Source organism: Gymnoscopelus microlampas, assembly GCF_963454915.1.
Source record: "Gymnoscopelus microlampas genome assembly, chromosome: 6".
Lineage (NCBI taxonomy): Eukaryota > Metazoa > Chordata > Actinopteri > Myctophiformes > Myctophidae > Gymnoscopelus > Gymnoscopelus microlampas.
In genome coordinates this window covers 5050013-5063893 of record NC_139943.1, presented here as the reverse complement: position 1 = coordinate 5063893, position 13881 = coordinate 5050013, and the positions used below count along the sequence as shown (strand labels likewise).

General features: G+C 41.9%; 2 protein-coding genes and 1 long non-coding RNA gene across 3 annotated transcripts in view; 2 read left to right on the top strand and 1 right to left on the bottom strand.

Annotated features, from left to right (window-relative positions):
- Window positions 1-13881, top strand: part of LOC311047414 (cerebellin-1-like) — an 878463-nt gene that overhangs the window by 114576 nt on the left and 750006 nt on the right. The gene's annotated exons all lie outside the window — the stretch shown is intronic.
- Window positions 1-13881, bottom strand: part of LOC311047422 — a 203998-nt gene that overhangs the window by 48213 nt on the left and 141904 nt on the right. The gene's annotated exons all lie outside the window — the stretch shown is intronic.
- The window catches only part of LOC311047417 (tumor protein p53-inducible protein 11-like), a 60980-nt gene that overhangs the window by 38955 nt on the left and 8144 nt on the right, over window positions 1-13881 (top strand). The window contains exons 2-3 of the mRNA XM_084060125.1: window positions 6415-6555; window positions 13310-13368. Of these exons, the coding sequence (XP_083916251.1) occupies window positions 6430-6555; window positions 13310-13368 (185 nt within the window). The 5' untranslated portion in view covers window positions 6415-6429. The remainder of the gene's footprint in view (window positions 1-6414; window positions 6556-13309; window positions 13369-13881) is intronic.

Genomic DNA, 13881 nt, shown 5'->3' with positions numbered 1-13881 from the left:
TAGTAAGCTTTTAGATCGGCTATTTTTTTGACATTTTTTGAAAATGCTTAGTATGTAGAGGACCTATTTATTTATCAATGTATTAATGTATTCATTCATCGATGTGTATTCATACAGTATATGCGTGGAAGCTATTCATTTATGGGGACAATAACCGCATCACCCGCTGTACTGCGTTCATATGGAGCTTTTAAACTGTTTCTTTCTTCTTTGCTGTTGAAAACAATTAGTGCATATTGTGTGTTATGAAATCTAAATTTCCAATACACTCAGTAATCATAATCAATTATTAGTTAATATTATAATCACTCACTGTCATTCAAGTACAGGTTATTTTTTCAAAGCAGCAGCTTAGCACTGTATTATATAATAATAATATGTTTTAATTGTAACACACTTCACATTTTCACTAATCTCAAAGTGCTACAAGGTTTAAAAACATTGGCATAAAATCATCAAAGCCAACAAACAACAACATAAGACCTAACTATGGATAAAAAAGTCGATAAACTAGGTAAAATTAGGGAATAAAAAAAATAATAACTAAGAAAACACTTTGTTAAAAAGGTATTTTTTTAAAGATATTGTTTTGGATTTTTCTGCCTTTAATAGTATAAAGTAGACGGAGAGAGAGAGAGAGAGATGTTATGGATGCACTGATGTGTCAGAAGGGAGATGTAAGTCCTGAAGGACATGAGGAAGTGAAGTGAAGCGAGGATAGGTGTGATATATGGTCCTATTTTCACACTCTCATGAGGATTCCACCTAGCACTGGTGTTTTGAATGTACTGATGGCTTTGGTCATCAGGGGACTTGAGTGGTGGAAAAAGTACTCAAATATTGTACTTAAGTAAAAGTTTCAATACTGCAATGTAGAAATACTCTTTTAACAAGTAAAAGTCCGGAATTCAAAATGTACTTACTCGACTACAAAAGTATTGGCATCGAAATGTACTTAAAGCACCAGAAGTAGAAGTAGGCTACTCATTGTGCAGAATGTCCCATTCCAAGTTTTCAAACGTATAAAGATCTTTTGAAAATAGCAGATCTACAAGCTCACAATGCGTCGCAATGAGCTTGTAGATCGGCTATTTTCAAATGGTCGGAATATGTATTGGGCTGAAGTGGTTACTGTATGTTTTTTTAATAATAATCAAAAGTAACTAAAGTGTTCAAATAATTGTAGTGGAGTAAAAGTACAACATTTACCTCCGAGATGTAGTGGAGTAGAAGTAAAAGTATTGGAAATTGGAAAAACTCAAGAAAAGTACAAATACCTCAAAATTGTACTTAAGTAGATCACTTGAGTACATGCACTTAGTTTCTTTACAGCACTGCTTATGGCACAGCCATTTAGTTTGATTAGGGCTGTTAGAAAAGGGTCCCGGGCGGCGGGCAGGCACAGAGGGAGGGGTTCATCTTTTTTGATGATGTCCTCAACCTCTCGCTGTGTGGTGGCGAGGCTGAGAAATCCCAGGCGGGGGGGTGGGGTGGGGGGGGGCTGGTGATGTGGAGAGGCTGGAGAGCTGGGAGCGGAATCAGTGTTGATTTCGTCGACTAAAACTATGACGAAAAATGTTCGTCGACTACCTTTTTTCAATGACCAAAACTAAATAAAAACTAAGCTATGATGACTAAAACTAAGACTATAAATATATTGACCTTTTCGTCAACAAATAAAGACTAGACTAAAATGTTAGTGAGGGACTAGTGGAGAAGAGATCCAGTAGAACTAAAGGACAAGTTGTTTTATGTTTGGTTGCGCTCTGGTATTGCGCTCTGAAAATAGCTGATCTACAAGCTCACAACGAGCTTGGAGATCAGCTTGTAGATCAGCTTGTAGATCTGCTATTTTCAGCAACCAAGTGTAAAATCAGCCATTATGATGCCATCAACTCATCAAGGCACCACCAATATACATTTTAGTCGACTAAATCAACTGTAGATTTAGTCGACTAAAATCTTATGATATTTAGTCGAGTAAAACTAGACAAACATTAAAACATTTCAGATGACTAAAATATGACTAAAAAACAAAATGGAATTTCATTCAAAAGACTATGACTAAAACAAAATCAATATTTACTGTCAAAATCAACACTAGAGCGGACGGTGTCTATACTTTTTGTTCTAAAGAAGGTGATGAGGTTATTGTTCCTCTGTGAATTCTGTGTGAGTGGAAGGTTGTTGGTCTGATGGAAAATAGCTGCTTGGCGCTGCCTGGACTAAGGTTAATGATGTTTGAGTAATACTGATGAGATCTTGCGCCGGTTTGTGCACGGCACGGAGATCCAAGAGAGCCGTCAGAGAGTTACCGTAGTGATCCACTGCTTCAGTTGTGAACTCTGCAGAGGAGAGAGTGTCTGTCTGTCTGTCTGTCTGTCTGTCTGTCTGTCTGTCTGTCTGTCTGTCTGTCTGTCTGTCCTCTCACTCTGCTGAGTTTTTGAGCTAGAGAAAACCTTTACTGAATATTAACATTCACATAGCGTAATACGACATGAATGTAAGGTGCTATATAAAGTTAACGATGTAATAGTTAACTTTATGCACAGCAACCATGTTATCACTTCCTTCACAGGTGTTACCAATGATACTAATGAAGGCTCTGTTCCATTTAGTGTAGCACAGTGGTTCTCAGACCTTTTTAACTTCCACGACCCCCATAACTCTGAGAGTGTACAAATGAAACCAAATGAACCCTTGCAGGTCCATTTGGTTCCATTTGTACCCTCTCAGAGTTACACACCCGTAAGGGGCCATTTGGAACCCCCTCAAAGGAACCATGAGGGTCCCTGGACGCCAATTTTGGACCCACTGGTGTAGCAGAGTGTTTCCAGTGAGGCCAACATGCAACAATACCAGCACCCTGACTCTGTTTGACCAGAACGGAACAGAGCCTTCATTAGTAGGCTATCATTGGCAACACCTGTGAATTTCTTCACAATATGGCTGCTGTGCGTAGTGCCTATATTCAGGGGATGCTGTGGATGAAAAAGTTATTTGCAGGGTTGAACCTGAGCCATTAAAAAGTTTGAGAACCACCGGTCTAAACCAGTGGCTCTCAACCTGTGGGTCGGGACCCCCAGGGGGGTCGCGAGAACCACTGGTCTAAACCATCCTCTGAACAGACCGTTGAGTGTGATTGACCGAGAGACAATGATATGTGTTGTCCCTTTTTCTAGGGGTGGGGGTCTTTCTCTCTCTCTCGTTAGGAAAAGGTTTAGAAAAGGTCAAATGGCCCAGCGCCCCCTGCTGGGCCGTTAATGAGAGCGGCAGTGTTTGCATTACTTCCGCTTTGGCTTCATGCTTCACTGGAACCTCGGTGCCTGTTGTGCATACCAGTGGTGTAAAGTAACCAAGTACATTTACTTAAGTACTGTACTTACTGTACGTACTATTTTGAGTTTTTTTTTTTACTTTAGTGTAGTGTTTCCAATTTTCAATACTTTTACTTCTTTTACTTTTACTCCACTACAATTATTTGAAAACTTTAGGTACTAGTTACTAGTTACTTTTTAGAGATAGATTTTTATCACTAAACAGCCATTAACCACTTAAGTTCTATACATATTTCGGCTATTTGAAAATAGCTGATCTACAAGCTCACAAAGCGTCGCGATGCAGACGCGTTGTGAGCTTGTAGATCGGCTATTTTCAAAAAATGTTAAACTTCAAACGGGACATTCTGCATAGTGAGTACTTTTACTTTTGGTACTTTAAGTACATTTTGATGCCAATACTTTTGTACTTATTTTAATTGAGTAAATTTAGAATTCTGAGTGGACTTTTACTTGTAACATGAGTATTTCTACATTGCACTATTGATACTTTTACTTAAGGAAAACATTTGAGTACTTTTTCCACCACTGGTGCGTACAGGGAGCAGGTAGCCTGGTAAAGCCCCTCCCTCCGGAAAATCTCATTTCCATTTGATTTCAGGAAGGAGTCTGGCCTGAAGGCTTGTCTGGGCGTTTCTAGCCCGTTCACCAAATGGACGAGCCTATCAGCGTCGTCGCTCATCGTTCTGTGAGTGACAGCGAAAGTTGGCCAATCAGGTGGCGAGTTCGAGTGAGCCCGAATGGAGCCTGAGTGCAGTCGACCAAAAACGCACGGCAGCCAATGTTTTTTGTGCGTTGTCTTTACTTCTTTCTTTCGGTTTTAAAACGCTCTCAAACTTCTTTTTTGAGGCACAGAATTTACTTTTAAGATATTGTTTGGATAGAATTTAGTTGTTTAACTTCATATATGTGGTCAATTAATCATGACAGAGCCTATTTAAAAATGAAAATTCAGAGAACCGGCAGGGGCGGGCAGCGACACGCATGTATCCGAATAAGGCAACCTATTTTGGGCATGGCCGTCTCAAAAGTCCCGTTGCGTCATATTAGTCTGGAGGTGGTAAAAATGCACTGGCTGAAGGGGAACACTGCTGATTGGCTGAAGGGGTTGTCAGTCAACGGTATTACTCCCGCCCAACTCCAGCCCACAGCCAATATTGCAGAATGGGCGATCATGCCAGACTCACTCCTGAAATAAATGACAAATGAGATTTCCGGAGGGAGGGTTTACCATGCTAGGGAGCAGGTACACAGGTGTATTAATTAGTGTGGGAACAGACAAACAGCATGTGAGCGTTTTGAGCCCCAGTGAACGTTGTTTGTATGTACAGTACAGTATGTGCAGATAGCTGCTCGTACTATCATTATTATTGGCATTGGTGGAAAAAGTACTCTCATTTTAGTATCTCTACTGCAATGTAGAAATACTCTGTTACAAGTAGAAGTCCGGAATTCAAAATTTACTTGAGTAAAAGTACAAAAGTATTGGTATCAAAATGTACTGTACTACTCATTATGCAGAATGTCCCATTTCACAAGTTTTCAAATGTAGAAAAATCCTTTGAAAATAGCAGATCTACAAGCTCACAATGCGTCGCATCGCGACGCATTGTGAGCTTGTAGATCGGCTATTTTCAAATGACCGAAATGTATACAGGGCTGAAGTGGGTAAAGTATGTTTTGCAATAATAATCAAAATCTACAAAGTAACTAGTAACTAAAATGTTCAAATAATTGTAGTGGAGTAAAAGTGCAATATTTGACTCTGAGATGTAATGGAGTAGAAGTAAGAAGTAAGTAAGTAATTCAGGAATCCTGAATAATTTTTTGCATTTAGTTATACTTATGTTAACTTTGTGAAGTTAAATACAAATACATTGGACATAAAAAAGACAATACAAGTTTAATACTAATCATTAAGCTACTAGTATAGAGTGAAGTAATTAAAGCGGGTCATGTTTGCATGTTTGAATCATAACAGCTGAAATCAATAATATATCAGTATTCCCATATTAACCTGCGGGCCGCATTAAGTGAAGGTGGGGGGCGCATGTGGCCCCGGGGGCCGCCAGTTGCCCTTGTATGGCCTAGAGATGAACAGCAGCTACGATGCAAAAACACGCCATGCAGGTTTCCTTTTTTACGTAGCTCTTTTTTTAATAAGACGGATAACATTAAACCCTGTGGGTTAATGATTAATCACCAGGTTGGAGAGAGCGAGGGGGGACTTGCATAGCGAGTGTATGGTTCAGCCAAAAACCTTCACATAGCGTCTCAAATCGTGTCCTTTGATTGGCCGGCAATATTAACATAACTGACACGAGGAATGTCTAAACATACTGTGTGGATTATGGAGAAATGTTAATGAATGAAATGTTGAAACGTCGTGCACTTCTGTTGCAGTGTTGAGGATTTATCTGTGTCTGTATGTCTGTCCGTGCGACCGGGCATGCTCAAACATGTGGTGCGCGCCCCCCCGACCCGGAGCGGCTTGGAGCGGCTGGAGGGTCCTAGTGCAGTTAGGGGTTAATGTGTGTTTTATATCATAATTTATATCTGAAAAGTAACTAGTTACTAAAGTTTTCAAATAATTGTAGTGGATTAAAAGTACAATATTTGCCCCTGAGATGTAGTGGAGTCGAAGTAAAAGCATTGGAAGTTGGAAATACGCAAGTAAAGTAAAAAATACCTCAACATTGTACTTAAGTACAGTATTTAAGTAAATGTACTTAGTTACTTTCCACCACTGTGAAACGCACGCACGCACGCACGCCTCCACGCACGCACATACACTGTTCTTATCACAAACAAAACAAAGACAGATAGACGAGAAACTAAGAGACCCCTGCGCGGCGCGATGCGTTGTGAGCTTGTAGATCTGCTATTTTCACTACTTTGGGGCAAACGTCTAATTTCTCTATTTGGGTCATGAGCTAAAAAGTTTGAGAACCACTGATATATTTTATATACTGTACTGTACTGTTATACTGTATTACTGTATTATTATACTGTCGTTGTATCATAACACAACAGACAGGTTATTCATTAGTGTCTCTCTCTCTCTCTCTCTCTACAGGTGTGTACTATCGCCATGGCGACCAAGCCTCCTCCCCTGATGAAGAAGCACAGTCAGACAGACCTGATCAGTCGATTGAAGACAAGGAAGATCCTGGGCGTAGGGGGAGAGGACGATGACGGAGAGGTTCACCGCTCAAAGGTCAGAGGTCAAATCACAGCTGCAGATCATCAGTTTAACCTTTTTTATTTTTATTTTTTTTCGTAAATTAAGGCCAAGTATTTTAGCAAAAATTGCAGATCTACAAGTAGATTTAGATCTACATACAAACATACAAATATACAGTAATGATCTATTCTATATACAGTAAGGGGAGTGGTGTCCCTAGAGTAGGGAAGCCTCCCTATTCTGGCCTCCCCAGAATAAAGAGACCTCTCCAGAATTCCCTATTCTGGCCTCCCCAGTATAGAGAGGCCTCCCCAGAATAGAGAGGCCTCCCCAGAATAGAGAGGCCTCCGCAGAATACCCTAGTCTGGCCTCCCCAGAATTTAAAGAGACCTCCCCAGAATTCCCTATTCTGGCCTCCCCAGTATAGAGAGGCCTCCCCAGAATTCCCTATTATGGCCTCCTCAGAATAGAGAGGCCTCCCCAGAATAAAGAGACCTCCCCAGAATACCCTAGTCTGGACTCCCCAGAATAGGGAGCCCAGCTGGTTGAATGTGATTAAACTTGTGCGCTGAAAACGGAGAAGGTCAAGCTCACAATTAAGGGCAAAGGTCGTGAATAATAAATCGGTGACATCATCAAAGGTCATGAATAATGAATGGGCAATCTCTCAGGTGGAAGTGTGGTTTGGTGACAGTGACCAGTGGTGTAAAGTAACTAAGTACATTTACTCAAGTACTGTACTTAAGTACAATTTTGAGGTAGTGTTACTTGGAGTATTTCCAGTTTTCAGTACTTTTACTTCTACACCACTACAAATAGTGTACTTTTACTCCACTACATTTATTTGAAAACTTAAGTTACTAGTTACTTTGCAGATATAAATTATTACATTATAAAATATACATTAACCACTTTAGCCCTGTTTTATACCTAGGCTATTTGAAGATAGCCGATCTACAAGCTATGCGATGCGACGCGTTGTGAGCTTTACTTTTGGTACTTTAAGTACATTTGGATACCAATATTTTTGTTCTTTTAGTCAAGTAAATGTTAACATTTACCTGTAACAGTGTACTTTTACATTGCAGTATTGATACTTTTACTTAAGTAAAACATTTGAGTACTTTTTCCCACCACTGACAGTGACATGTTGGCAGAGACGTGCATATGGTCACGGTCAGGTGGAAACTATGTCACTTTGCAGGAAACGTAAAAAAAGAAAGAACCATTTGTTCCAATGGATCCAGTGTCGTTATTAATTTAGTCACAAGATATTGTTAATACTCTTCATTGGTTCATTATTCATAAAACCCACACACACAATTCACCATTTTCACTTTCACTTAAAAAAGAAGAAGTCATAAATGGCAAGAGATTGCAGATATTCAAGCTCACAACGTGTTGCGAAGGGTTAACGGAAGACGGTGCGTAAACAATAGCAGGAAGTGCTTCTGTGTGGCTTCCTGCCTCTCGCTCTCTGTTTACGACTCAGGACGCTATTAGTGGGCGAGCTAGGAGGAGAATACATGTTTTCGCCTCTCTCTCTCTCTCTCTCTCTCTCTCTCTCTCTCTCTCTCTCTCTCTCTCTCTGTATGTGTATGTTTCAGAAATCTTTTTTTAGAGGCGTTGCCAAGAAACGATGAAACCTTCATCTGTGGGCCCAACATCACCTGTCTGTCTGCCTGCCTGTCTGTCTGCCTGCCTGTCTGTCTGTCTGTCTGTCTGTCTGTCTGTCTGTCTGTCTGTCTGCCTGTCTGTCTGTCTGCTGGTTGGAAGCCGGGGCGGGGAGTGTGAAATCTGTGGCTGCGCTAGCTCCTCCTACAAGGTGGGAGGAGCTCCCTCTAGTGTTATGCCCGTGAGCGTCTCTCACTCTAGAGAAGTAGTTAGAGTAATTAGACAGATACATACAGACAGACATGGTCACTGTTCCTCTGAAGCTGTGCCTACATGCTGAAAATGAATCCATCCCAAGTCAGACCTTTTCTTCCTATCACTGATCCACCAAAAGTTCAACACCATATAGTACAGGGGTGATGCAACTTTGATGATGTAGAGCAGCGGTACTCAAACTTTTTCATGTCAAGGACCCCCAAATTGACACTTATTAGCCCGCGGACCCCCATTTCAAAAGATATGCCAGGGACCCCCATAAAAGAAGATCTTTTACGGCTCTAGCAGTGATTCTCAACCATTTTAATTTCAAGGACCCCCAGTTTGACATACATTAGGGCTACAGACCCCCATTTAATGGCATTTCTATAACCGCAATTTATATTGTAAAATCTATGTCAATTTAACTCTGAGAGTGTACAAACTAACGGGTCCATTTGGTTCCATTTGTACACTCTCAGAGTTACAGAGCTATAAGGGTCCATTTGGTGCCTAATCTATCATTTAGCTGGGGACCCCCTGGAACTCCCTCAAGTACCCCTGGGGGTCCCCGGACCCCACTTTGAGAACCAATGATGTAGAGGGCCACTGTATTTCCACACTCAGTCCAGAGGGACACATTGCATATACTGTCGGGCAGACAACTCTTATCTCCGTATTTGTTTTTATTTTCATGAATGAATGCCATACTTCGCCATTCTTTCTGTGTCACACAAAAGTAGCAAAAATAGCAGATCTACAAGCTCAAAACGCGTCGCAGTGCGACGCGTCTTGAGCTTGTAGATCTGCTACTTTTGCTATTTTTGAATTGGAATCCTGAAAAGTAAAAAAAAAAAAGTCATTTAAAATGCATTTAGTTATACTTATGTTAACTTTTTGAACTTAAATACAAATCCATTGGACATAAAAAAAAGACAATGCAATTGTAATACTAGTCATTAAGCTACTAATTATAGACTGAAGTAATTAAAGCGGGTCATGTTTGCATGTTTGGAATTGTAACAGCTGAAATCAATAATACATCACTTTTCCGATATTAACCTGTGGGCGGCATTAAGTGACGGTGGGGGCCGCACGTGGCCCCCGGGGCCGCCAGTTGCCCATGTATGATAATAGTACCATCCAGGCTCGTCAGCAAGCTGCAGGCTCTGGGTCTGCACGCAGCTCTGTGTGACTGGATCCTGGACTTTTCTGACCGGCCGCCCCCAGGTGGTGAGAGTGGGCGACTGCACCTCTTCCCCATTGACTCTCAGCACAGGAGTAGAGCGTAAGATTTCAGCCCGAGCCCGACGGGACCCGGTGGGCCAGGTCGGGCCGGGCCGGGCCGGGTCCAATTGCTCACGTTGTTGTCGGCCTTTGGGTCGGACTGGACGAGGCAACAAAATAACACTTTTTCTTTCTTTTTTTTAAATCCAAGGCAGCGGGCTACTAGGTAACATGGGTGATTCACATCCAGGTCTTCAGAATCAGAATCAGAATCAGGTTTATTGTCACATCACAGGTTTACAAGGTAAAAAAAGTGGGTGAAATTCGTTTTTGTACATCACTCCCATCGCAACGTTAGATTCCGTAGAAAGAAGAGTGGGGAGAGAGTAGAAGAAGAAGAGGGGTAGGGGGTTAAGTGGGAAGGAGATCAACAAGAGAACAATAGAAGGCCAAAAACAAGTTATCTACATATTTACAAAGTACCTGAGATAAGAGACAAACTAAGGTGCCTGAGCATAGCAGCAATGTATGTATACTGTGCATGATATACTTATAGACGCTAAGGTGCTTAGAGAGAAAAAGAGCGCAATAATAAAAAATAAAAAGTTTGTGCGTTATACATGGGGATTAAGGTGCAGAGGGTCAGTGCGTGTTCACCTAAGGGTGGACTGACCCTGGTATAATCCGCAAGTAGCTCCATGAGGGAGAGCAACAAAAAGTAATCTTTAGCATTTTGACTAAAGCTTTTGCCACAACCGCTAACGCCTTTCCTCTGTGTGTATCAACATGTGTTTCTTAAGATTAGCATTTTGACTAAAGCTTTTGTCACAAACTGTACACCTGAAGGGTTTTTCGCTGGTATCTTTATATTGGTTGTGATTTCTTCATCGCAACGCTTTCCCATCAAACAAAGTCATTAGTCAGTTCTGTCTCGCTGGAGCAAGTTTATGTGTACATGTAGCGTGGGATTTTTACTAGGGGGTCAAGGAGAGGTCCAGGGGAGGTACCAGGGGGTCCCCAGCAAAATGTGTTAATAAAGCGTCACAATAATTTTAACCCCTTTATCCATATTTTACACTTTGGCTGTTCAAAAATAGCAGATCTACAAGCTCATAGCGCATCAACAATATTTCCTTTTTAAACTTGAATCAAGTTTTTTTTTTCTCCTTCAATCTCCTCCTACCTCCGTCCCTGCTCTCCTCCTCTCCTCTCCTCTCCTCTCCTCTCCTCTCCTCTCCTGTGCCTCCCTGGTTCCTGTTCAATGTTCCGCACAGAGCACATGAATATTCATGAGCATTAGTGAATATTCATGTGTTCCTGTGAAGACTGTAAAATATGTCAGATCAAAGCCAGTTGTTGCAATATCACACAAGAGATCAGAGTTTCTATTGGATGTGTGTGTGTGTGTGTGTGTGTGTGTGTGTGTGTGTGTGTGTGTGTGTGTGTGTGTGTGTGTGTGTGTGTGTGTGTGTGTGTGTGTGTGTGTGTGTGTGTGTGCGTGTGTGTGTGTGTCAAGAAGACTTACACATATTTTGGTCACAAGTTTAATGTGGCAGTCGAGTGGAAAGATCAGGTCGATGTAATCATTTCTGAGTACTCAAGCAGACTTCATTTAATCCGTGCATCGCCCCTGCCACTTATCATGAAACTGGAGGCAGTCAGAATAATAGCATTGGCCAAGGTACAACATCTTTTCTCCAATGTACATGTTCCACGAAAGTCACTACGTGATATGACTGACAAAACTGTACACCTAGTGAGACAATGGACTGGTCCTAACACACACACAACACGTGACATTATATTTCACAGTAGACGTGAGGGTGGTATGGGTGTTCCCAATTTTGAATGGACATATATTGCTACGAGGCTCTCCCATTTGTTAAATATGCTGAACAATGATGACCAGTATGTGAGAGAGCTTGCACGTTACGTTCATCTATGTTCTTGGACTAAAACGACGTAAGGTCCCCCTGGCATGTGGCTCGGATCCTAGCTTCCTATAGCCTTCAGGAGGAAACTTAGTGGAAAGCTAGACAGTCGCTCCCCCGGCTTCGGTGTGTGGTCAGACTGGCCGGACTTAAACGATCTGTGCTGTTGGGCTGATGTTACCTTGAAGTGGGTAGGGTCTAACTCTGAGGCGATGGCTGTCTCGGAGGACTTTATATCTGACTCCAGTATCTCTGTCAGAGCATCTATGACTGTGTGTGGAACAGAACACCAACTCCCACTGACTAATGCCCGAGGTCGCCTCTTATGGGCACAACAGCAAAGGCAGCGGCAACATTGGACTGAGCTGAGACTGCAAGGGAAGACTGCACGTCTCCCTGCTGCGGACCATTCTGTCTGTCACTCTGTGTTCAAAAATGTTGCCTTAGACGAGTGCATTGTTGTCTTTACTCTGAAAGCGAGGTTGCAGGTTTTACCTTCTCAACTTAACCTCTCCATCTGGTTTCCAGGCAACCATGCTCCTCACTGTATACATCATGGTCATGAACAAATAGCTGAAACCATGTCCCACATCTTAAATGGGTGCCATGTATACAGGGGAGTCTACATAAGTAGGCATGACAGAATAGTGCATTTGATATCAAAAGATATCTCTTCTATTTTTAGGTCCTCTATCATGCTGTATAAGCATTCTACTGTGAAGCCGAGCTCAATATCAGCTATTATAGTAAGCCGCTCAATTTGGAGGAGAAGTTGTTTCCTTTACCCATGATTGTTGTCTGCTGTGTTTGACAAGTATGGCAACATTATTGTATGTAACAATGTTCTGCCTTGTATGCACTTTGTAACTGGCTGTTTTCCCATTTGTTTCCCAGTGTTTATGTCCTTTGTACAAGGAATTCTTGTACTTCTGTTTATGTGGACATGTGTTCCTGGACTTGGTCATGTATTGAACAAAGCCTGGTAAAGCCCCTCCCTCCGGAAAATCTCATTTCCATTTGATTTCAGGAAGGAGTCTGGCCTGAAGTCTTGTCTGGGCGTTTCTAGCCCGTTCACTAAATGGATGAGCCTATCAGCGTCGTCGCTCATCGTTCTGTGATTGACAGCGAAAGTTGGCCAATCAGGTGGCGAGTTCGAGTGAGCCCGAATGGAACCGAGTGCAGCCGACCAAAAACGAACGCCAGCCATCTTTTTTGACCGCAGTGTTTTCTACTCTCTTTTAAACTTCAAAACGCTCTCAAACTTCTATTTTGAGGCACGGAATTTACTTTTAAGATATCGTTTGGATAGAATTTAGTTGTTTAACTTCATATATGTGGTCAATTAATCATGACAGAGCCTATTTAAAGATAAAAATTCAGAGAACCGGCAGGGGCAGGCAGTGACACGCATGTATCCGAATAAGGCAACCTATTTTGGGCATTGCCGTCTCAAAAGTCCTGTTGCGTCACATTAGTCTGGAGGTGGTAAACTGGCTGAAGGGGAACACTGCTGATTGGCTGAAGGGGTTGTCAGTCAACGGTATTACTCCCGCCCAACTCCAGCCCACAGCCAAATTGCAGAATGGGTGATCATGCCAGACTCACTCCTGAAATAAATTACAAATGAGATTTCCGGAGGGAGGGTTTACCAGGCTACCATGAACCTGGATGGATGAATGAATGATCCATCTTACAACAGATCAGTAACATGACGTGTGGTCTTGCAGATCAGATCAGTAACATGTTGTGTGGTCTTACAGATCAGTCAGATGTTGGGGAATGAGATCAAGTTTGCAGTTCGAGAACCCATCGGTCTGAGGTGAGCTAAACACTGATTGGACCACTCATCTGTCAATCATATGTGTTACACTGACACTTCCTGTCTGTCTGTCTGTCTGTCTGTCTGTCTGTCTGTCTGTCTCTCTCTGTCTCTCTCTGTCTCTCTCTCTCTCTCTCTCTCTCTCTCTCTCTCTCTCTCTCTCTCTCTCTCTCTCTCTCTCTCTCTCTCTCTCTCTCTCTCTCTCTCTCTCTCTCTCTCTCTCTCTCTCTCTCTCTCTCTCTCTCTCTCTCTCTCTCTCTTAAAGTGCTATATTGTTATAGTAATCATTGGTACAGAGCGTTTGTTCGGTCACAGGTGTCTCTCCAGCTCTTTAGTAAACACTATAGTACATTTTCAGGTAGGTGACACATGTTAAGCCAATCAGGAGAGAGCACTGAAAAAGCATATAGAGCTATTTAACACCGTTACTGAACAAACACTCTATAGCAATGATTACTATCACAATATAGAGCTATTTAACACCGTTACTGAACAAACACTCTATAGCAATGA